General features: G+C 48.5%; 1 protein-coding gene across 9 annotated transcripts in view; it reads left to right on the forward strand.

Annotated features, from left to right (window-relative positions):
- The window catches only part of PUM1 (pumilio RNA binding family member 1), a 68,361-nt gene that overhangs the window by 14,502 nt on the left and 32,190 nt on the right, over positions 1-21,669 (forward strand). For 2 of the 9 annotated variants that reach the window (XM_030503597.1, XM_030503603.1), the window contains exons 3-9: positions 889-957; positions 9,171-9,276; positions 11,222-11,400; positions 13,341-13,507; positions 14,717-14,987; positions 18,855-18,948; positions 20,675-20,791. In XM_030503597.1, the coding sequence (XP_030359457.1) occupies positions 889-957; positions 9,171-9,276; positions 11,222-11,400; positions 13,341-13,507; positions 14,717-14,987; positions 18,855-18,948; positions 20,675-20,791 (1,003 nt within the window). Of the gene's footprint in view, positions 1-888; positions 958-9,167; positions 9,277-11,221; positions 11,401-13,340; positions 13,508-14,716; positions 14,988-18,854; positions 18,949-20,674; positions 20,792-21,669 lie in introns of all 9 variants that reach the window. The other 7 variants (XM_030503596.1, XM_030503598.1, XM_030503600.1 and 4 more) reach the window with 5 other exon arrangements.

Below are 21,669 nucleotides of genomic sequence, written 5' to 3' on the forward strand. Positions count from 1 at the left end.
TTTGCCCTTTACCACTCTTCTTATCTTGGTTTTTGTGTCACCTCTGTAGAAATCAACTATCTAAACCAGTTTTGGGGGGGTTTTGTCTTATAAGCCCACTATTGGGTGTTTCTGGCCTCCTTCATGCCTCCTTCATGCCATGAGACCCTGTGTACGGGTCATCATCCCCCATGAAGAGCCTGCGAGGGGCTGCAATGACCACAGGCTGTGGATGCCTCGTACCTAATGTTCTATAAACTCTCACCTCTGCTCTAGCAGAGACGTGCCTCAGATCTGTTGGCTTGCAGGGATTGTGTAAGCAGTGAGTAGGAGGTGTGTAGTGTTGCTCTGTGTGTGTGGCTGGTGTAGTAAGCGCCGCCTCGCTACAGGGGTGTTATCTGAGGAGGGCAACAGTTTGGGCTGGGTCCTGGCACATGGTTGAATGTCTGTGCTTTGTCCTCAAGTCCAGAGTTGGGTCTTTTTCCTTTCATATCAGTGTAACCTGACTAGAAATCTACCTGGTTTATACACGAGCTTTAGTGATTTCTCCTCTGGAAGGGAACATACTGACTCGCTTGCTTATGCTTTGACTCCCTCACCTGCAGTCTTAACTGTTCCATGTTAATCTTTGCATTAAACTTTATCAAAAGCTTGAGACTTTGTGTTTCTTAAAAGTAATTGCTGGTTTTACCTTTTATTGTGTGTGTATAAATCTAACAATATAAACCTTATAGCTGGGAGTCCTAAAGGTAAGTCATCTCTTAGAGCTCAATAACCTTGTCCTATGCTGTAAGATGGAACGTAACTCTTGGTCTGTGTCAGACAAATGGCTGTGAACTCTGATTATCACTGAACCAAACCCTAAATCCAGCATTTCCTCATGGGTTTTTCTTCCCCTTCTCTAAATAGGTGCGTTCCATGGATGAACTGAATCATGATTTTCAAGCGCTCGCTCTGGAAGGACGAGCTATGGGGGAGGTAAGTGAAAGGCCCATAATAAAAACTCAGTGGATTTTGAGGGGAGAATGAGGGAAATAAATCCCACTTGGAATGCTGCTGAACGTGAGAGATCTCCATTGTGGCTGTGAAGTTGTGTGTGTGTTTGTGTGTGCTTTAACAAACAAGACCCTGCCAAGCTGGGCTGCATCTTGCTAGGAGGAACAGCTAAGCCCTCCACCTGCTGTACCATCAAACAGCGAGGCAGTGGTTGTAAGAGAACAGTTAGAAACATGGCTTGTGACAAGTGGCACAATGCTTGCAGCGTGTTTATTTTGGGATGCAGTGAGCTCACACCCTCTCACACTCTGGGGTTAGGTGGCTGCTGTTGTCTGCTGCTGCCTTTCCACTCCTGGCCACCTTTTGGCTCTTGGCACAAAGCACAGGGCTGTGTTTAACGATGGGATTCACTGGGCAGTGGAATCAGGGGCTGCAGAAGTGCCAAGTGCTTTGGGCAGAACAAAGGCTTGAGCAGGAGGTGCCAGATCATGGCCCTTCAGTTCTAACTGCCCAAACCCAGGCAGGGTTATTGTAACCCCACTGTGCACAAAGGAGGTGGCAGGTTTTGGGGGAGATGGCCACTGGTTTTCTTTGGAAGGAGAGAATTTACCTGGTTTGAGGGTGACTTGAACAGCCAGTTCCTGCACTGGCTGTGTTGGGTTCCTGAAAGCTGGATGTAAACTCTTTATTCCCTTTCCCTTTATACTCAGTTCCTTCATAGGCTTGTGGATGAGAAAGTGCTGTCTTGGAGGAGGATGTGAACGTACAACAGGTCAGCTTGAGAGAGGCTGTGGTTTTGGAGAGCCTTCCCCTTTGTGTTCCTGTCTGCGGAGTTCAGGCTAGTTTCTCTTCCCCACATTCAGTCCATCCTATCTCTCTTACTTACTTTATGAGCCAAGTTAATAAAAACTCATCCCTAGAACCCCAAAATGATTGTGTTGGAGAAAACAGCAAACCAGGACTGCTGCGTGGTGTGATTCATGAGGTGGTGTCCTCTCTCAGGTGAAAGACTCAGGGAATTCATGGTGCTTGCAGCTTAGCTTCTCTCCTTCCTTCCTTCCTTCCTTCTCTGGAAGGTCTTTACACTGAGCTGCATTTTAACTTGACAGTTCTTGATAGGAAAATGCATTTCTCCAGGTTATCTGAACCTATATTGAGACAGTTGACTTCAGAGGGGATGAAAGTGATTTACAGAGGAGAAAACATGCCATTAAAAACCTGTCTAAAGCTGCCGAGCGCCGGCTGAGGTGCCTCCATGTGAAGCATGCCAATGGAATGCCGGGGGTGGGAATGTTCACTCCATGCTATTTTTTAACACCTCACTTGGGCAAGAAGTTCATGTTCTGATATAGAGCATCCAGGCTCTTTGAAGCCTGGTGAGGGCAAGCACAGCACTTGCTCTGTGGTGTTAGATCACGTTGGCACTCCAGAGCATCAACTCATGGAATCAACATGGTTGGAAAACACCTTCAAGCTCATCAAGTCCAATCTTTACCCCAGCACTGCCAAGGCCACCACTAACCCGTGGCACTAAGGGCCGCATCTACCCGGTGTGTGAACACTTCCAGGTACCACCTCTTGGTTTATTTACCCATTTCTGGAGAGGAGTGATCTGGGGGGTGTGTTTTGGAGGATGTGAGGTTTGCCATCCAGTGCTGACTCACCTTCCCCCCCTTCTTAGTCTTCTTCTTGTACCTGTGATGCAGAAGGTTTGGAGATGGCATCCTTCTGTCACCGGGAATGTGTGTGGTTTTCCAGCAAAGCTGACATCTCACCTTCTCTCCTTCACAACTTCTTGTCTCTCTTGTTTTATTTCTCCCTCAGTCTCGCAGTTTCTTTATCCGTTGAGTTTTCTCGGTGTTTCCCAAGGTATTTCACGATAGATCCAGCTGGCTGATCTAAGGAGCTGTGTAAAGCGAGATTCCCACAGGATATGGACCGTGTTCTTCAACTGCAGGCTTTGATTTTGTGCAGCATGCCCTGTCTGTTGTTTAGATGCTTTAGCAAGGCACTGAGGAGGTGATTTCCTCCCCTTCTCCTCCTCCTTCTCCTCCTGGGATGTGAAGGAAACTCATGGAGAAAGTCAGCTGCTGAGAAAACATTTAAGCCTGAAATAAATGAGGAAAAGAGGGAATTTGATTTGTATTTCTGTATCTGAACTCGTAGGAAGTGTCAATAATTCCATACTTTGAGGTGATAGCAGAAAACCTGGAGGAGAAAGATGAGGAAAAGAGTGCTTCATCCTTTAGCGTAGCCTTTTATCTTCTCCTTTTCTTGCTTCTTAGTAAGCAACTTCATAGTTGTAGTGTCATAAGGAGTCTGTGCCTCTGAAGGCATCAGAGCTTTGTTTTAAAGGGGGCTGTCAAACAGCTAAAGCCCTTACCTGCATTTTGACAGCAGGATGGGTAATGTTTGGGGATGAACAGATAGTGTAATCTGGAAAAACAAAGAATAGCTGAACACCCCCCCTCCAACTTTAATCTCTCTGCCTTGTTTCCTTCACAATCCCAGCAGCCAGCCTCAGACCCCCCTAAATCCCTTTGTGCCTGGAAGTCTGATACTTTTAAGTGTCAGATTAAAAGAGGAGCCACAGAAACTGTTTTGCTCAGCTCTAACATGGAAGAGATTTGGACCATCAACAGTGGACATGGTCAATAATGTTGAGAGTCGCTTTGTGAAAGGGGTGTCGGTGCCCCCCCCCCCTTTGAGTGCTCTGTGCAGGTTGAAGCTCTGATGGAGGAAGTGGTTGTGGGGCCTCACTGCCAGCCACAGCAGGGTAATGCAACCTGGGTTTGTGTCAGACTCTCCTCCTCAGCAGATGTGGAACTGGGAAGCAATAAAAAGCAAAGCTGTGGAGCAGTGGTGAAGGAAGAGGATGGTGCCTCAGAAGTTGAATGAAAGAGCGGGTTGGTTTTGCTGCTTTAGCACATGGATCAGAGTGTGTGCCCGTGCTGCTTGTGGGGTCTTGGTCCCACAGTTATGATTTATCTGAGGCTTCTCATGGTCTGTGCAAGTTCTCTGTCTTTTCTGGCCTTCAAGACAGGGGAACTGGGTATCACAGAATCCCAGACTGGTTTGGAAGGGACCTTAAAGCTCCTCCAGTTCCAACCCCCTGCCCCGGGCAGGGACACCTTCCACTAGAGCAGGTTGCTCCAAGCCCCTGTGTCCAACCTGGCCTTGAACACTGCCAGGGATGGGGCAGCCACAGCTTCTCTGGGCACCCTGTGCCAGCGCCTCAGCACCCTCACAGGGAAGAGCTTCTGCCTCAGAGCTCATCTCAATCTCCCCTCTGGCAGGTTAAAGCCATTCCCCTTGGCCTGTCCCTACATCCCTTGTCCAAAGCCCCTCTCCAGGTTTCCTGGAGCCCCTTTAGGCACTGGAGCTGCTCTAAGGTCTCCCCTTCAGGAGCCTTCTCTTCTCCAGGCTGCCCCAGCCCAGCTCTCTCAGCCTGGCTCCAGAGCAGAGCTGCTCCAGCCCTCGCAGCAGCTCCGGGGCCTATTCTGGTCTCTGAGCATCTGCTCTTCTTCACATAAATCCCTTTTATCTACAGCTTTGCAATACTGAACATTCGTGCAGCGTCCATGGGGGCTCATGGCCAGTGCAGAGGCTGGGAGAGGTGTTTGTCCTCCGTGAGTTACAGCATGTTGAACTGCAGCAACATTCTTCATTTGGTGGTGGTGGGTGATGCTGCGAGATAAGCCTGGGTCTGGAATACAGGAGCAGCTGTAACTTAACCCAGGAGGGTGGGAGGAGGAGAACAGAGACAGGAGGCAACTGGTAGGTACTTCCCTTCAAGCATGGAAGGGATTGGACCCCACATTTTGCAGTATGACCATCAGGGGTAATGGTGAATGTCACCTTACACTTGAAATGCTGTAAGAAATATTTCCCCCTTCATCTACTGAGCATTTCTCACTCTCTAGTGCTGTCCCCTGTGGGTTTTAGTGCACACAGGGCGGGTTCTGGGCTGGAGCACACACTGAAGCTGGGTCATGGGGAGCTTCTCCTCACCCAACACCCCCAAATCCTTCACCTCAGGGCTGCTCCATCCGGTCTCCCCCAGCCTGTGTTGTGCTGGGGATTGCCCTGACCCAGGGGCAGGATCCTGCCCTTTGCTTTCTGTCAGACCCTCCACCAGCCAGTTGGCCTCCCTGAGCTGGCAGAAGCTGCCTTTGGGGTTGCCTCTCCATTGCTCATGGTGTGCTCAGCCTCCCTGTCTTGTTTTTCACTCAGCAGCATCTTTTGGGGAGGAGCAGATAACATCTTCATGTTTGTAAACCCGCACCGCTGCCCAAATCTGATCTGTAAATACACGCTCTGCCTTCTCCTACCTGTTGCTGCAGGTGAATGGAGCTCTGCAGTGGCACAGATGGTTCCTCTTATCTCCGTGTTTGCCTTGTCTGGAGGGGATCAGTTCAGTTGTCTAATTCCTCATCCCATCGCGGTGGGATCTACAAGCACGGGCTCTGTACTTGTGGGTTGTAGAATTGCTTTTGGGGATGTGTAAGTCAGCCCCTCCTCCCCACTCTGCTGTATTCAATATTGGCCTAGCTTTAGAAGTCCTTTCTAAGAGGGCTCAGAAGGATTATTTTCATATTAGATAGGGTCAATTTTAATAACAAGTAGGGACCAAAGGAACTAGTCCAGTTCGAAACTGCTTGCATGGTCCTTCTTTGATTTCCCACCTGAAGAACTGGATGAGATTCCCTTAAAATACCATCTTTTTCCCTCCCTCTGTTACAGCTGCCAACTTTCCCTGAGGAAAACTTCATCTCCTGGGCACCCTGTTGCAGGAGTCAGTAATAATTCAGATGGTTGCTGCTTCCTAAACCTCTAGTTTGGGTTGGAGCAGAACTTGGCAGCACAAGGATCCCATTGCCATGTGTTAGGACTGGCATTTGGTTTTCCCCTTCCCCAATATCTAAATACAGCTGGAATCTGTGTGGAAAAGAAACACTTCTCTTTCTGCTGATGGCCCAGAGCTTCCAGTTGGGAACTTTATGCTTCTGGGGAGGGGGAAGGATTAAACTGGAGGCAACAGAGTTGCCATTTGTGCAGTTAAGGGGGTGTGTGTGCACAGGACAATGAGTGTTTGAGTTTTGTCTCATCCTGGTCTGTGATTCAGTGCAAAACCATAGGAAGGTGTTTGGGGGCAGTTCCTCAGGATCCTGCTGGTAAGTGGATGTGTTTTCCCCCTTAAAAAAGGGCTAGGTGAACCAAAACCAGGCTCAATGAGTCTCAAAGCACCCTCCAGCTTGAGGAGATGGTCTTTTGTGGTAGTGACCCCATTTGGATGGTCAGGAAAATAGAAGTATGTATTGAAATGAGCCACCAGAATACAAATAACAGCTCACTCCGTGTATTCCACTTCCTAACACAGCTTGTTGCTGTGATTTGGGGACACATATTCATGTGAAGTGTCGGTTCTCCTTATCTTCCAGGTACTCCTGGTTTGTGGAGCTTTGCACGAGCTGGGGCTGAACCTGGTGCCTCATGTCTGTGGATGTCCCTTTCCACACCTCGAGTGTCTGATGTTGTTATAATTGAGCTTTAAAGTGTTCTGGGAGATGCAGCACCCCTGTGTTGGCAGTTCTGGTTTGGGTATCCCTGTTCTTACAGTGGCCAGGGGTGCTTGTGGGGCTGTTGTGTCTGGGAAAACACAATCCTGGAGTGCAGCATAGGCTGGGAAGCAGCAACATGGAAAGGGACCTGGCGGATACAAGCTCATAGTGACCAGTGTGCAGCCGTGATAAGGAAAGCCAACAGGATGCTTGGGAACATCAACAAAGGCATCACCAGCAGAGTTAAAGATGCCATTGTCCCACTCTACTCAGTGCTTGTCAGGCTACACTTGACCAAACTGGATTCAGTTTTGGTCCTCCTCGACAAAACAAATGTGGACAGGCTGGAGAGGGTCCAGAGAAGAGCCCCAAAGATGATCCAAGGAGTGGGAAGCCATGAGTGAAGGCTGAGAGAGCTGGGACTGTTCAGCCTGGAGAAGAGAAGGCTCAGGGGAGACCTTATCACCGTGTTCCTGTAGTAAAGAGTGGCTACAAAGAAGATGGAGCCTCCCTTTGTAGAAGGAGTCCCATGGAGAAGCTGAGGGGTGATGGGCTCTTTCCATGATGAGAGGATGCTCAGTTCTGCTCATTCTTCCCTGTCTGCAATCTGCAAGCCCATCCTTCCTTTGAGATGGCTGCAGAGCAGGTTGTCCCCTCCATGGTAAGCTATTGTCAAAGGAAATGAGGAGTGTGCAGCTGCAGCTAACATTGTCTAATGGGTCCATATCTCCTTCCAGTGGAAGGAGGAGAGCAGTTACGTTTGCTGAGGTGGCAGCAGCAGGAGGGAGAAAGCAAATCTGGGATTGACAGAAGCTTGAAAGAAATAGCAACACACCTGATGTGTGGTTGTGTTTCTAAATCCTAGAGAGCACTGGCTCCTTCCCCTCCTTCCCCTCGCCCCGTGGTGCAGAGGGAGGAACAGGTTGGGCTGTGTTTTGAAGGGAGTTTTGCTGATGGGAGTTGCTTGTCCTTACGGGTGTTTTGAGTTAGGTTTGGGTTACCCAAACAGGGAGTGTGGTGCAAGTCCCTGCTGTTAGTGTGAGAGTCCTTACGCTGTGCTTACAATCAATCCCGAAGTCACCAACACACTTCCACCACGGGGATGATGATCTATCTTGTGATGTTTCTTCTGCTGCTTGCAGAGGAGCAGCTGGAAAACACTGTGTTTCCTACTTGGTTTGAGAGTAAAAAGGACAAGTTGAGTCTCAGGAGGCAGAAGACAATAAAGACCTGAAGGAAAACCTTAGCACTGGATTTTTTCCCAAAGGGATTGCATTTATTTTCCCTTGTAGGTGATTATTGTGTTTAAGTCAGGGATTGATCTTATTCTCTCCTGATTGTGGCTCAAAAGCAGGAGTCCTGTACATCCAGAGCTGCTTTGTGATAGGTTTCTGAGTAAACAGATCTTCCTTAGGTTACCAAGTAGATGGTGAGCACAAGTCTCCTGATGTCTGCCTTCAGCCAGAGCTCTTGTTTCATGTCTGCTTGCTTCTCCCTCAGCCAGCAGCCTGTTTGCTCTGGTTGCCATAGCCTGAACTTTGCAGGTGAGCTGCTGGAGGGTAGAGTTACCACCACTTCTGAGGCACAGAGACATGGACTGAACCAATGAGTCTCATTCTGTGATCATTCCAGACACAAGGACTTGTTAATCTTCCAGTTCCTTTAGGACTGGCCCATTCATTTGCCTCTTGTGCTGTGGTTGTGCTGCTGTTTCCTGTCAGAACTGCACACATCTCATTCAGCACAAGGTTTAAGCTGAAGATCGTGTGCTTCTCATCTAAGGCCCTTGAGGAGAACTTGGAATTCCCTTTGCCATATGTAGGTACCCCACAGCACGTGCTGCCTCGGTGAAGCTGGTGGGTTAGGTTATTTAGGTTATTTAACTCAATATGTTGTTCTTTGTGCCATCTTCTGGAGTTCAGAACCATCTTCCTTGGATTCATCCAAGCCCGAGTGACTTTGTCTTGTTCTCAGTAAGCACATCTCCCTGTTTGCCTTTCATCCCATAGGAAAAGCACATGCAGTGGCCCAGAACTGTTCACTCTTCATAGTGCTTACAACCAACCTTCCCAGCATGGAGAGCCCTCAGCAGACATTGAACAGGAGAGAAGTGAGAGCTCTTGGCACCCCTTGAGCTATTCTATCCCTGCCAGCATCAGCCCCTCAGTATTTGACAGCAAGAATCAGTGCTGGAAGTGTTGGCAATTGAGGCCCATCCCAGCTCAGGTGGAAGGGCAAAATGTCCTGCTCTTGGCCAAGATAGAATGAAGGGGGTTAAACCACAACACATGAGAATTCTCTGATCAGAACAGGGGGTTTTTCATGCTGATATTTCCAAGCAGCTCTCGAGCATGGAGAGTATGGGCAGTGGCAATGGTATGTGTGTGCTTCCATGTGTGGGCTTCAGAAAGCACTTGAGAATGCAAGAGGGTTGTGGGGATGGAAGTGGTACCTCAGTGCTGGGGGGCTCCAGAGGAGGGTATCCGTATTTTGGTGATGAAGCATGTCTCAGTTGGTGTTGAATGATTCCCAAGGGAGAACGCTTCTGGTTTCTGTTTGCATTTTTATACTTCCTTTAATCATGCTTTCTTTTGTTTTGTGTTCTTTTCTGTTGTGTTTCTTTCATTGCAGCAGCTGTTGCCGGGTAAAAAGTTTTGGGAATCTGATGATTCCAGCAAAGATGGACCAAAAGGGATATTTCTGGGAGATCAGTGGAGAGACAGTGCTTGGGGAACATCAGGTAGCTCTGTTATTTACTTGATTTAGTTGGGGTTGAATACAGAGATGTGCAACTCAGCTTTCAAAGACATCTGCTTTGTGTCCTAGAAACCCCTACGGTGTTTTGTGATTAAAACATACCCATAGGTATTAAAAGATGGTTTAATGGGAATATGTGCGCCCTGTTACCTGCTTCAAAACTTCAGATTACCCTTAACCTTTCAATTTCAACCTCCTGATGTATTTTCTGCCTTGGGATGAACTTTGAACAGAGGTGTTAGAGAACAAGATGAGTAAAAATAACCCCAAGAACAACAAAATAGAACCTCAAACCCCACAAGTTTGTGACTCCTAAACCAACTGAACCCCCAGACTACTAAGTTTAAAGAAGAGAAGTGATGCTTTGAGTTAGGGGGAAGGTTTTGGGGTAGTGATCAGGGCAGGTTTTATTACTTACACTTCAAATGGGCTGTGAAAAGGGGATAAAGCCCCTCACTGTGTGCTCAGCTGAGGCTGGTCCCAGTCACCACAGAGGCAGGTGGAGATCTGGGGGAGGTGACTCCTACACTGGCTGATCCCGAATCTCCATGAGTCAAAGCCCTTCCTCTCATCTCTTCCTTTGTTTATTCCCAATTAATCCTGTGCACCTCAACAGCCTCCATGGCTGAGCCATGGCCCTCACTGGTGAGTCAGGGAAGTCAGAGTTTCCCTTTTTACTCATCTAAACTGGAGAGAAGAGCCACAGATTGAGCAGTTCCTCAAGGTCCCTGCCCCAAAGCAGGAGGAGCACAACGTGGAGGTGGCTGTGGAAGTGTGGCCCTGGCCTGAGGATGAGTTTGTTCCAGGAACCACCGTTACAACTAATCTTAAAACCCCAGCCTGGTTTGGGTTGAAGGGAGCTTAAAGCTCATCCAGTCCCAACCCGCTGCCACGGGCAGGGACACCTTCCACTCGAGCAGGTTGCTCCAAGCCCCTGTGTCCAACCTGGCCTTGAACACTGCCAGGGATGGGGCAGCCACAGCTTCTCTGGGCACCCTGTGCCAGCACCTCAGCACCCTCCCAGGGAAGAGCTTCTGCCTCAGAGCTCATCTCAATCTCCCCTCTGGCAGGTTAAAGCCATTCCCCTTGGCCTGTCCCTACAGGCCCTTGTCCAAAGCCCCTCTCCAGGTTTCCTGGAGTCCCTTTAGGCACTGGGAGCTGCTCTAAGGTCTCCCCTTCAGGAGCCTTCTCTTCTCCAGACTGATGAAACATGGGTTTTTGTAAGAAAAACCCACTGTTCCTGGTGCTATAAGTGGTTCTGCAGCAGCACAATGAGAACTGCTGGAGAATTGGCCTGTTAAAACTAGCTTTTCTCTTTTCTTGGTTAGCTTTATCCCCCCAGAGTCTCCCTTAGTCTGCTTAGATGCTTGCGCTGGCTTGAGGGACAGGGCAGGAAAGCATAGCCAGGACCAATAACAGAATAGAATTCTCCCCAGCTTATGCCTGCTTTATAAGGCAGCTCAGTATCACTATCATTGCATGTCCCTTCCAGCATCCCCTGGCAACCACTGGCTCTGCTGCCTGTTATTTTTGCCTCTGAGCATTGCCAGCCCCAGCAGGCAGGAGCAGAGCTGCTCCCTTCCTGTAGGATGATGTTTGAAATGACAAACCAAAACTGATTGTTTTTTCCTTGTACTAATGCAAGAGTTTTACTAAAACTAAACCCTACAATGTCGTGGTTTTAACTACAACCTTTACTTAAGGACTTAAATCTCTGAAATGCTCTGATTTTAGACTCTATATGTAGGTTTCCAGGTTCTAGTAGTTAAAAAACGAGCAGCCATCCTGCGTTGTCTAATGGACATCATCAGAGTCAAAACATTGGCACTTCTTAGTACAATTCAAACCCTAGAGAGTAATTATTCGATGACTTGCCTCCTGTGAAGAGTTGGATCTACTTATAAGAATTATCCATGTTTTTGTTCCAGATCACTCTGTTTCCCAACCAATTATGGTGCAGAGAAGACCTGGTCAGGGGTTTCATGTCAATAGTGAAGTCAACTCAGTGCTTTCACCACGGTCAGAGAGTGGAGGACTTGGAGTTAGCATGGTGGAGTATGTGTTGAGCTCATCTCCTGGAGATTCCTGCCTAAGGAAAGGAGGATTTGTAAGTGTGCCTGATTCTGACAGCTGAGTTCCTCTTATGTTCCTTTCTCCATTTGCTGCTTGCTTTGGTTGGTTGTTAATCCATCCCTCAAGGCAGATGTTCCTGCTTGCTTTCATTTGCTCTTAGTTTAGCTCCCTCTCTTAAAACAGGCAGGTTTTACCCATTGCTTTTGGCTCAGGGTGCAGGGTGGGAGCGGGTGTGAGGGATATGAAGGTTCCTGATGTTCCCTGGTTCTTTGGATCAGCCCACCAGCAGTGACCCCCCACTCGAGCTCGTGGTGGGAGGAGTGTGAACATCTCCCCATGGTTCTGAATGAACGTGTGGCTGCTTTGTTGCTGGTGCAGAACAAAAAGCTCCATGTGATGATGCTAGAGACATAACATAGCTACAAAAGCCACTCCAGGTGGGAATGCTTTCAAGGGCTTCTCATTTCCCATGGAGAAGTGGTGGTAGTCACTGTGCTTCATGCAGTGGGGAAGGGAGACACAATCAGGCCTCATCCCTGTGGTGGGGAGATAGGGGCTGCATCTCCACCTCCTTGGCCACTGCTCGACCAGGAGTTGTCACAAAGCACAAAAGCAGAGTAGATCTGTCACTGTTCCACTGCTCATCTCTTCAGGGAGCTGATTTGTGGTTTCCTTCATCCATCCTCTTTATCTTATCCCTCATTACTGGGCACCTGATAACCTTGTTGAACCCTGAGCCTAAGAGAGATGGGCTTTGGGAAACGGACAAGCAGTGGAAGGAGCTGATTTATCATCAGCATTGGGGCTTAGAGAGGTGCCTGCTCCACAGCACTGATGGTTCTGCAACCAGGGGTCTCCCCAGGGAATATCCCATTGGGAGGGGGAGAACTGGGCTCCACATCTCTGGTTACAATTGGTGTTGCCAAGTCTGCCCTTAAACAAGCACCAGTTGATTTTCTTTAAGAAGCACCATCACAAGATAATACCTTTTAAAACAATCCTTTTTCTCCTAAATATTGAAGGAAAAAAATCCCCCCCCCTCCAATTTAAGAGGATGGAAGAAGGATTTAGTCAATACAGGCTTCAGCTGCCCTGTTACATCCAGAGCAGTTTGCCCTCAGATGAAGGGTTTCATGTCTCTCTGTGTGACAGCACCAAAACCATTCTGATAAATATGTTTATATGCCCCTTGCTGGTTTTTATCATAAATTATGTTGGTTTTCCTCTGCCTTTTGTTGTTCACAACTTTGCCTCTGGCATAATCCCCCTTGATTCTTCTCCCAAGTGAAAGAAAATACAGACATTAAGGGCGGAAAAGCTGCAGATGTAAAACCACTCATCAAATGTTCAACAACACAGAAATCCCTTTGGTTTTTCTCCTTTATTTTCCTTTCCAGCCCTTCCCCACCCCCAAAATGTGCTTTAGGGTTCTATGAACCAGTGACCAACCTAATGATTGACTTAAATGCTCTTAAATCAGCCCTACCTTGGGATTCACTGTGCAAATCACAGCGCTGAGGTGATCCCATTCTGCTCCTACACGTGGGCTTCTCCAGCCGGTTACTGCAGCTTCGACACTGAGATAGTGACTTTGAGAGGCTCTGATTCCTTTTGTACCCTTTCAGTACCTGCTGTGTCATGTTTAGAAGTCCCTGGGTTAATTTGGAAGTGCCCAAGACCCATCTAGAAAGAGGATTTGTTGAAGTATTCTTTAACATTCTCTTGGGGTGGGATTTTTAGAGCCTTTAGAAGCAGACCCTGACTAAATAAAACCTGGAAGAGTGAGAACTAATTCCCTTCTTTCTTCCATTATGTTGGACTATTTTGCCTTTTTTCCATTTTTATATGTAGGAACTAATGTTTGCAAGTGAGTTATTGGACTGGGGCACGTTTCTTTGACTTACTACAAGCTCAGAATGAAAGTAGAATTGATGGGAAAACGAAGCGTATTAAAACACTGTCTCTTTTGCCCAGGGGCCGAGGGATGCAGAGAGTGATGAGAATGACAAAGGGGATAAGAAAAATAAGGGCACATTTGATGGCGATAAATTGGGAGATCTGAAGGAGGAGGGGGATGTGATGGATAAAACCAATGGTTTGCCTGTGCAGAATGGGATCGACGCAGATGTCAAAGACTTCAGGTACGTGCACCAGCAGTTAATGGTTAATCACTTGTGGGTCAACCTCAACTGGCAACTAAGCACCATGTAACCACTCACTCGCTCCTCCCTGGTGGGATGGGGCAAGAATTGAAAGGGTAAAAGTGAGAAGACTCCTGGGTTGGGATCAAGGCAGTTTAATAGGTAAAGCGAAAGCACACACGCAAAGCAAAGCAAGGAATTCCTTCACCACTTCCCATCGCAGGCAGGGGTTCGGCCATCTCCAGGACAACAGCGCTCCAGCTTTGTGGTCCCTTCCAACCCAACCCATTCCCTGGTTCCATGATTCTAACTCTGCTTCCAGCACAAATCCCAAGCACAGCCCCATACCAGCTACTGGGATGAAAATTAACTCTTCCCCAGCCAAATCCAACACACACACACTTTATATTCTTTGAAAGATTTTCCATGCTGTGGGTGAAAAAGCCTTTGAGTCATTGACACAGTGTCGTGAGGATGTTCTAATGCACCCAGGGAAGCACTGGGAAGTTGGAGGATAACATCTGTGAGCTCTAGTTCTGTCTCTTGTGGTCTTGTTTTAGTTTCACACCTTTCCTTAACTACTCTGTATGGGATTCCTATGGAAATATCAGCTGAAGAGGTTGACTAGTCCAAGTTCTAGCTGGGGTTATGGCTTTTCCCTTGTAGCTCTCAAGGGGTTAAAGCCTTCTGAAGTGGTGGCTCTTGTTGTAATCAATGCATTTGTATTTCTTGCTCCCTTACCCACTCACTCACATTGACATGTAGGAAAAGTGTAAAAGCAGACCAAGTGCTGGGAGGTGCAACCTGCTGGTCCCTACCTCGGGATGAACCAGTTCCCATCTGAGCCCAAGGCTTGTGTTAGGTCATTTAGAGAGGTTTCAAGTGAGATGCAGCACCAGAGTGTTACATGGTTCAGAACTCCCAAAGAGCTTGGAAATCCTGTCTTGTCATGGCAGATTCCCAAGTGAGCAATAAAAAGCAACTGGCTGTTATCACACTTGTCCTGCACCAGCTCTTTGAGGTGGGGCACTGAGGGTTTTGTTTGTTTAAAGGCATGAATTGTTCTGTAGAACTCATTTAGGGAACTATTTCAATGTCCTTTTATTTCCCCCCACCTTTCTCATGCCATTTACAGGCAGATATGGTGAGTACTTGTGTCTTGCTGTGCATCAGTGCAGTGTGATTAAATGGATGGATCTCTCCTTGCAGCCGCACGCCCGGGAATTGCCAGAACTCTGCTAGTGAGGTCGATCTGCTGGGCCCAAACCAGAATGGATCAGAGGGCTTAGCCCAGCTGGCAAGTACGAATGGTGCCAAGCCCGTGGAGGACTTCTCCAATATCGAGTCCCAGAGTGTCCCTCTGGATCCCATGGAACACGTTGGCATGGAGCCTCTTCAGTTTGATTATTCGGGCACTCAAGTTCCTGTGGACTCGGCCGCAGCCACCGTGGGGCTCTTCGACTACAATTCCCAACAGCAGGTAACGTGTTGGCCATTGGTCCAATCCTGCTGCAGTCCTCAGGAGAACCATGGAATGGGTTGGGTTGGGAGGGACCTTAAAGCTCATCCAGTTCCAACCCTCCTGCCATGGGCAGGGACACCTTCCATCATCATGGGGTCAGCACCAACTCAGGCTCTTCTCTTGGGGAGAGAGGGATGGAGGAAGATTTGGGATGGATTCATCGTCGCTGTGCTGTCTATAGAGTGTGGCCTGTGTCCTCTTAGGGAGCACGAGGCAGGAGATCTCAGCATGGCCACTGAGCAGCAGTCTTCATGGGAAACAGCAGTTACCAACAGTGCTTTTCTGTGTATTAATTATTTTCACCTCGAGTAAGTTTATGTTGGAGAAGAGCTTTCAATGAGTAAAACCTGCTGAACAAAACCCAAACCCCGCCTCGAGCCCTGAAAGTGACTTAAAGGTCAGAGAGCAGCTCAGGCCTGGTGTCACAGCCCTGCTGTGGGATCTCTGCAGTACCAACCCAGAGCCAACCAAGGACTAAGGGATTTAAACTGCCCTGCTCGGGCTTGAGCAGGGTTTAAAACCCGAGGCCAGAGTCCGATACTACAGAGCTTTATCTCAGCCCAGTGTGTCTGACCTTTCTCCTTCGCAGGCGGCCGCAGCTTCTCATCCCGGAGCAGTAACCCAAGTGCTGGCTTTGCTCTTGGCTTGCCTTGAATGCTGGGCCTAGATCCAATGATGCACTCAATCCGCTCCTGTTCCTGCTAGTTTGGGCAGCAATCATCAACTTTTATTGCTTTCCTATTGTAACGGTGATACCTCGCGAAGAAGAACAACAGCTTTTGTTGCAGCTGAGGGCAAAGGGACATAACTAACCCTGCCTTTCCTAAAATATCCGGTCTCTTTTAGCAGAACAGCCTGGTGGCATTCCCTGCTGAGGAAAGCGCGTTGCCAAGTGTGTGCTAAAGGCCCAGCTTGGGGTGATCAGAGCCTTTAGAGCAATGGGAATACCTGTGTTAGGGCTTGGTGGGTTGGTTTATTATCCAGCACATTTGGAAGGGGAATGATGGACATTATTTGACTGATTAAACTAAAGAGCTTCTGGAGAGCTCAAAAACAAATCTGGTTCCAAGGCTTTGTCTTCCTTTGGTGTGGGACCTTGGGAGAATTAATATCCAACGATGAAACTTGGGTAGTGATTTCTGTGTTAGAGCTCACCAAGGGAACTGCTTTTTAAAGCGCTGTTAGATATGGGAAAGGAACTGCAGGACTGGGAAGCCTGAAATGTGCGTTTTGTCAGTGGTTTTTAGTGTGATGAAGGCTCATTGACGAGTTCAAGTGGTTTTTGTTTGTTTCTTCCAGCTTTCTAAAGTTAGGATTTACAATTTGAGCGTCTTGCAGATAGCTGGTGGAAATAGAAACTCACAGAGGAAGGCTGGCCTGGGAAGCGGGCCTGTGTCCGGAGGGATTGCAGGATGGAGCTCTGGCTCCAGCCGGCCCGAAGCAGGCCTGGTGGGGTTTGCTTTTCTTTGTATGAAGATGGGCAATATCCACATAGAGCTGATGTCACCTCCATGTAATCATGGAATCTGAGAGTGGTTTGTGTTGGAAGGGACCTTAAAGCTCATCCAGCTCCACCCCCCTGCCATGGGCAGGGACACCTTCCATGAGAGCAGGTTGCTCCAAGCCCCTGTGTCCAACCTGGCCTTGAACACTGCCAGGGATGGGGCAGCCACAGCTTCTCTGGGCACCCTGTGCCAGCGCCTCAGCACCCTCCCAGGGAAGAGCTTCTGCCTCAGAGCTCATCTCAATCTCCCCTCTGGCAGGTTAAAGCCATTCCCCTTGTCCTGTCCCTCCAGGCCCTTGTCCAAAGCCCCTCTCCAGGTTTCCTGGAGCCCCTTTAGGCACTGGAGCTGCTCTAAGGTCTCCCCTTCAGGAGCCTTCTCTTCTCCAGGCTGCCCCAGCCCAGCTCTCTCAGCCTGTCCTGAGAAGGAAAACCCACCTTTCTGCTGGCTGAAGCTGAAGTTCTCTCTGGTCTCTTTGAATGGTGAAGTTTGGTGGCAGTGGAGGTCCTGTGCTGTGGGCACAGCACCCTGCCCACCCCATCCCTGGGTTGTGCCCAGGTCACGTTGACAATAAGCAGGTTGGGCTATTTCAGAAGTGTTATTTTCAAGTCTCAGCCTTGTTGCAATAGCTACTTACACCTACAGTAACTGCACTCAACAGGCTTTTGTAAGTCTAAGGGCTGTAGTAAAGAGAAAGCTTCACCCTTCTGCCTAATGCGACCTCTTAGTGCACATCTGTGTAAACCTGGTGTATTTTGGCTCCAAGATGTGCCCATTTTCTTACTACATGGCATCCAGTCTGGATGACAGCAGTCTGTCTCTTTGGGACGTCAAGTTCTCTCCATGCAGATGTCAGAAGGAAATATGCCCTGAACAAAAGGATCTCCTCTGCACAAGTGCCTTTCTGCCTCTGCTGGGAAACGTCACACACTTTGAAGGGATTACAAGCAAGTGCAGCTAAAAGCAATATTAAGAAGGGAAGGTCTTAACCACGTGTAATCTGATTAGAGATGTCAGATGGCCCTATTTCAGGAGAAACGGGCTTACAGAAATGTCATCTTCAAATGTTCCCATAACTATAACACAGTCTCCCGTGTTCTGGTTCCTTGGAATTCCCTGGATTAAGCTCATCCAGTTCCACCCCCTGCCACGGGCAGGGACACCTTCCACTAGAGCAGGTTGCTCCAAGCCCCTGTGTCCAACCTGGCCTTGAACACTGCCAGGGATGGGGCAGCCCCAGCTGAGCAGGGAGGAACGTTGCTTCTGGGTGGCTTCAGGGTGGTTATTCCACTTGTACATCCTCAATGTTTGAATTAGAGCTGAGCCATCCTCTGCTGTTGGATTGAATCAGGGAGTGTTTCCTTTGGTAGAAGGAAAGCTGGGAAGTGAATGTGTGGTAAGGACCTGAATGAATGAAGAAGAAAGAAAACCCAAACCTAAGCAAAAGGACTTGGAAGACTGATGTAATCCTCTCCTTTTCTGTTCTTGAGAACGCCTGTTCTCAGCAACACTGCCCATTGCTCCCAGAGATTGCAGGGAGCTGTGGGCTGGCAAACTTGTGTCTCCTATGGATGACTTACCCAAAAACTCCCCAGGTCTGGTTCCTATCCATGCTCAGAGAAGAGTTTACATCCTTGCATGGAAGGCTGGCAGGAAAAGGAGCATTTTGGCCAGGGGGTTGTGAGCTCCTGAGGCTGATGTCCCACTCGATGGCTCTTTAGGTGGCTCTGGAGCCATCACAAGTGTATCATCTCCCACACCTCGCTCTGCTGGCTTCTTCATGTTCAAGGCCAGGTTGGACACAGGGGCTTGGAGCAACCTGCTCTAGTGGAAGGTGTCCCTGTCCGTGGCAGGGGGTTGGAGCTGAGTGATCTTAAGGTCCCTTCCAACCCAAACCAGGCTGGGATTCTCTCAGTCCCACCATGTGGAAGAGTCCCCCAGGTTGTCTGCTCTCAACTGGGATTTCCCTGTGCTTGGTGTTGGTCAAGATCTCTTGGTCTACTAGTGATCTACAGGCTGCAGTTAGGGGTTGTGTGTTGGAATTGGGGAATAAAGAGGCTTTCAGGCAACGTGCAGAGAACAGCAAGAGAAAACCCTGGCTGAGGTTTAGCTGTGCTTCAGAAATACATTGTTTTCCAGGGGGGATTATCAGGAGCGATTGATTGCAAGAGTTTGGTATTTTTCAATTCCTATTGAAGTGTTTCCCTTTGAAGAAGAGTATCTGTAGTTTCCCTTTAAAAAGGAGTGTCAAAATAAGTTGAGTGTAAAGGAATTGCTTTACAAGGAAGAGTAAAGAACCATATTTGTGCTTCTGTCCCTTCAGTTGTTCCAAAGACCGAATGCACTCGCTGTTCAGCAGCTGACAGCAGCGCAGCAGCAGCAGTACGCCTTGGCAGCTGCCCATCAGCCTCACATAGGTAAGTCTTGCATTTAATACACCACCTTTTCCTGGGCTTTAATCAGCAGAACACTTTGAAAAAAGACCAGGGAAAAGGATGGGTGGGTTTTGGAGAATCCTAACTATGTTTTTGCAATTGGCAATGGACACACAAGCAGAAGCGCGTTGTTTGAAGATCCACTTGAAGAGTTCTGGAGGTAGCTCTTGCCTGCTTAAAAAGCTCTAGAGCATTTGTGCCTGGCAAGAGTGACACTTGCCTTTGTTGAGGGGGCTGCTCAGGAAGGAGAGTGCTCTGAAATACGTGCTGTAAGCAAGGTATGAGTTGGGGTGAGCAGCACAGCAAGGCACAACTCAGTGTACGTCTGTACACACGTCCTGTGGCTCAGCTGCATGGATCATCTTTAAGTTAAAGATGTAATTTATGCAAACACATGATTGATGCTATTAAAGGAGTATGGATTAGGAATAAAGCACGTAAGCCTGTAGCAGGGCTATTCCTGGATGATTAAACTATCTCAGGGTTAAATGTTTTTAGCACAATAAGCAATTTAAGTTGCTGTTCCTCCTACCCAAAAGCCCAGTACAAATGTGTTGGGACTCTCCCACTCTGCACAGTGCATTTGTGTGCTTGTGGGGCTCAGGGAGAGACCTGAATCAAACTGATTTAGCTTTTTACCTTGCTCCCCTTCACCTTCACCTCCCCTGCACGCCCCTCTCCCGCCCCCCTGGGATTTCTCTAATGATTAAACTATTACCTTGCAGAGGAAGGTAATGCCTCCATGGCAGGGATCATTCCCTGCCATGCCTGTATGATCCTGAGCTCCTTCCCAGCTAATTAAGTGAAGTACTGGGAGTGTGTAGTGAGCGTGGAACTCAGAGTGGTGTAGATTGGTTCTTGGTCAATTCACTATAGAAGATGCAGAGAAGGACTGAGCACCCAGATAATGTTTAGTAGTAGCTGGTGTTAATAGTCACCTCAACAGCAAGGGTGTCTCTGCACCACAGTAATACCTGAGCAAGTTTGGGTATTGTATATAGAGTGTTTTCATAGAATCGTGGAATCACAGAATGGGTTGGAAGGGACCTTAAAGCTCCTCCAGCTCCAACCCCTGCCACGGGCAGGGACACCTTCCACTAGAGCAGGTTGCTCCAAGCCCCTGTGTCCAACCTGGCCTTGAACACTGCCAGGGATGGGGCAGCCACAGCTTCTCTGGGCACCCTGTGCCAGCGCCTCAGCACCCTCCCAGGGAAGAGCTTCTGCCTCAGAGCTCATCTCAATCTCCCCTCTGGCAGGTTAAAGCCATTCCCCTTGGCCTGTCCCTCCAGGCCCTTGTCCAAAGCCCCTCTCCAGGTTTCCTGGAGCCCCTTTAGGCACTGGAGCTGCTCTAAGGTCTCCCCTTCAGGAGCCTTCTCTTCTCCAGGCTGCCCCAGCCCAGCTCTCTCAGCCTGGCTCCAGAGTAGAGCTGCTCCAGCCCTCGCAGCAGCTCCATGGCCTCCTTTGGACTCACTCAAATTTTACCACTTCAGCTTCCCTGAATGGACATTGCATCCTTGGAATTGGGTTTCCTTTATGTAAATGATACCCTCCACAGATTGCTCTATTCATACTCTGGGGTTGCTCGTTCGTTATCGAAATCAACCTGTAACAAACTCTAAAGCCCTAAAGCAGCCCAAGGTTCTGTGCTCGCCAGGCAGAGGTGTTTTGGCAGGGCTGCACTTCTAGTTCAGTTTGTTTTCACTGACAGGTATGTTTTCAGCAGGTTTAGCTCCTGCTGCCTTTGTCCCCAACCCGTACATCATCAGCGCCGCTCCGCCGGGAACCGACCCCTACGCCGCCGGGCTCGCAGCCGCTGCCACGTTAGGTGAGATGCTCCCACTTATCCATTCATTCCCGACCCTTTCTGTGCTCCGGAGTCTGGGGGTGTGAACTGAGCTATTAGTCCATGGTCATTTCCATGGAGAGGTAATGGTTTATCAGCGAGTTGAAGCGGAATTTGTCTTCGAAATGCTGTTTTCTATCACTTACATGTGGTAATTGTATAACACTTGCTGCGGGCTCTGTCTCTGCTGAGGGTAAACCACCAGAGCAAAGCCAGAACAAAACGCTTGCAGACATCAATGTTACTGCATGTTTGGGGTATTTTGGGGACTGACAGGAGTGAGAGAGACCTTTGAAAATAGACTTATTAAATGCTAGAAAGATGAGGATGTGTTTTCCTGCCAGGGAGGTTGTATCTCCTTGCTGTTTAGCTTGCTTTACTGTAGTGCATCCTGCACGTGGGATCTTTCCCTTTTGCAAGAGTATCAAGAATTCATGGGGTTTAGGTCCTCAAGGTAAAGACACCCTGTATCCACTGCAAGGCTCACACCATGAATATGCAGTTTGCCAGATGCAAGCAGCGATGGTGGCTCTTGTCTTCATGCAAGATCTTTCTCCCAAAAAGAAAGATGTTTCATATATCAGTTTCCAAACTCTTTCCAACTGCCAGAGCCAAAATCGTTGTATCTTGAGATGACAGCTCAGGAAAACAGCTTATCAGGCAGTGTGAAGAACACGCTGTACATTGAACTCGTGCTGTGGATCCCATAAAGTTCTTGCCTAAGCCTTGAGGACAAAGGAAGAATGTACTTTCAGAAGAAGAGCTTTATAACCACGTTTTGCTGTCCTGGAGCCACCTACACCTGAAAGAAAACCTCCTTAGTTCAGAGGTGATTTTCAGCTCCTAGACTCACTGTGGGA

The sequence above is a fragment of the Strigops habroptila genome, chromosome 12 (assembly GCF_004027225.2).
Source record: "Strigops habroptila isolate Jane chromosome 12, bStrHab1.2.pri, whole genome shotgun sequence".
NCBI lineage: Eukaryota > Metazoa > Chordata > Aves > Psittaciformes > Psittacidae > Strigops > Strigops habroptila.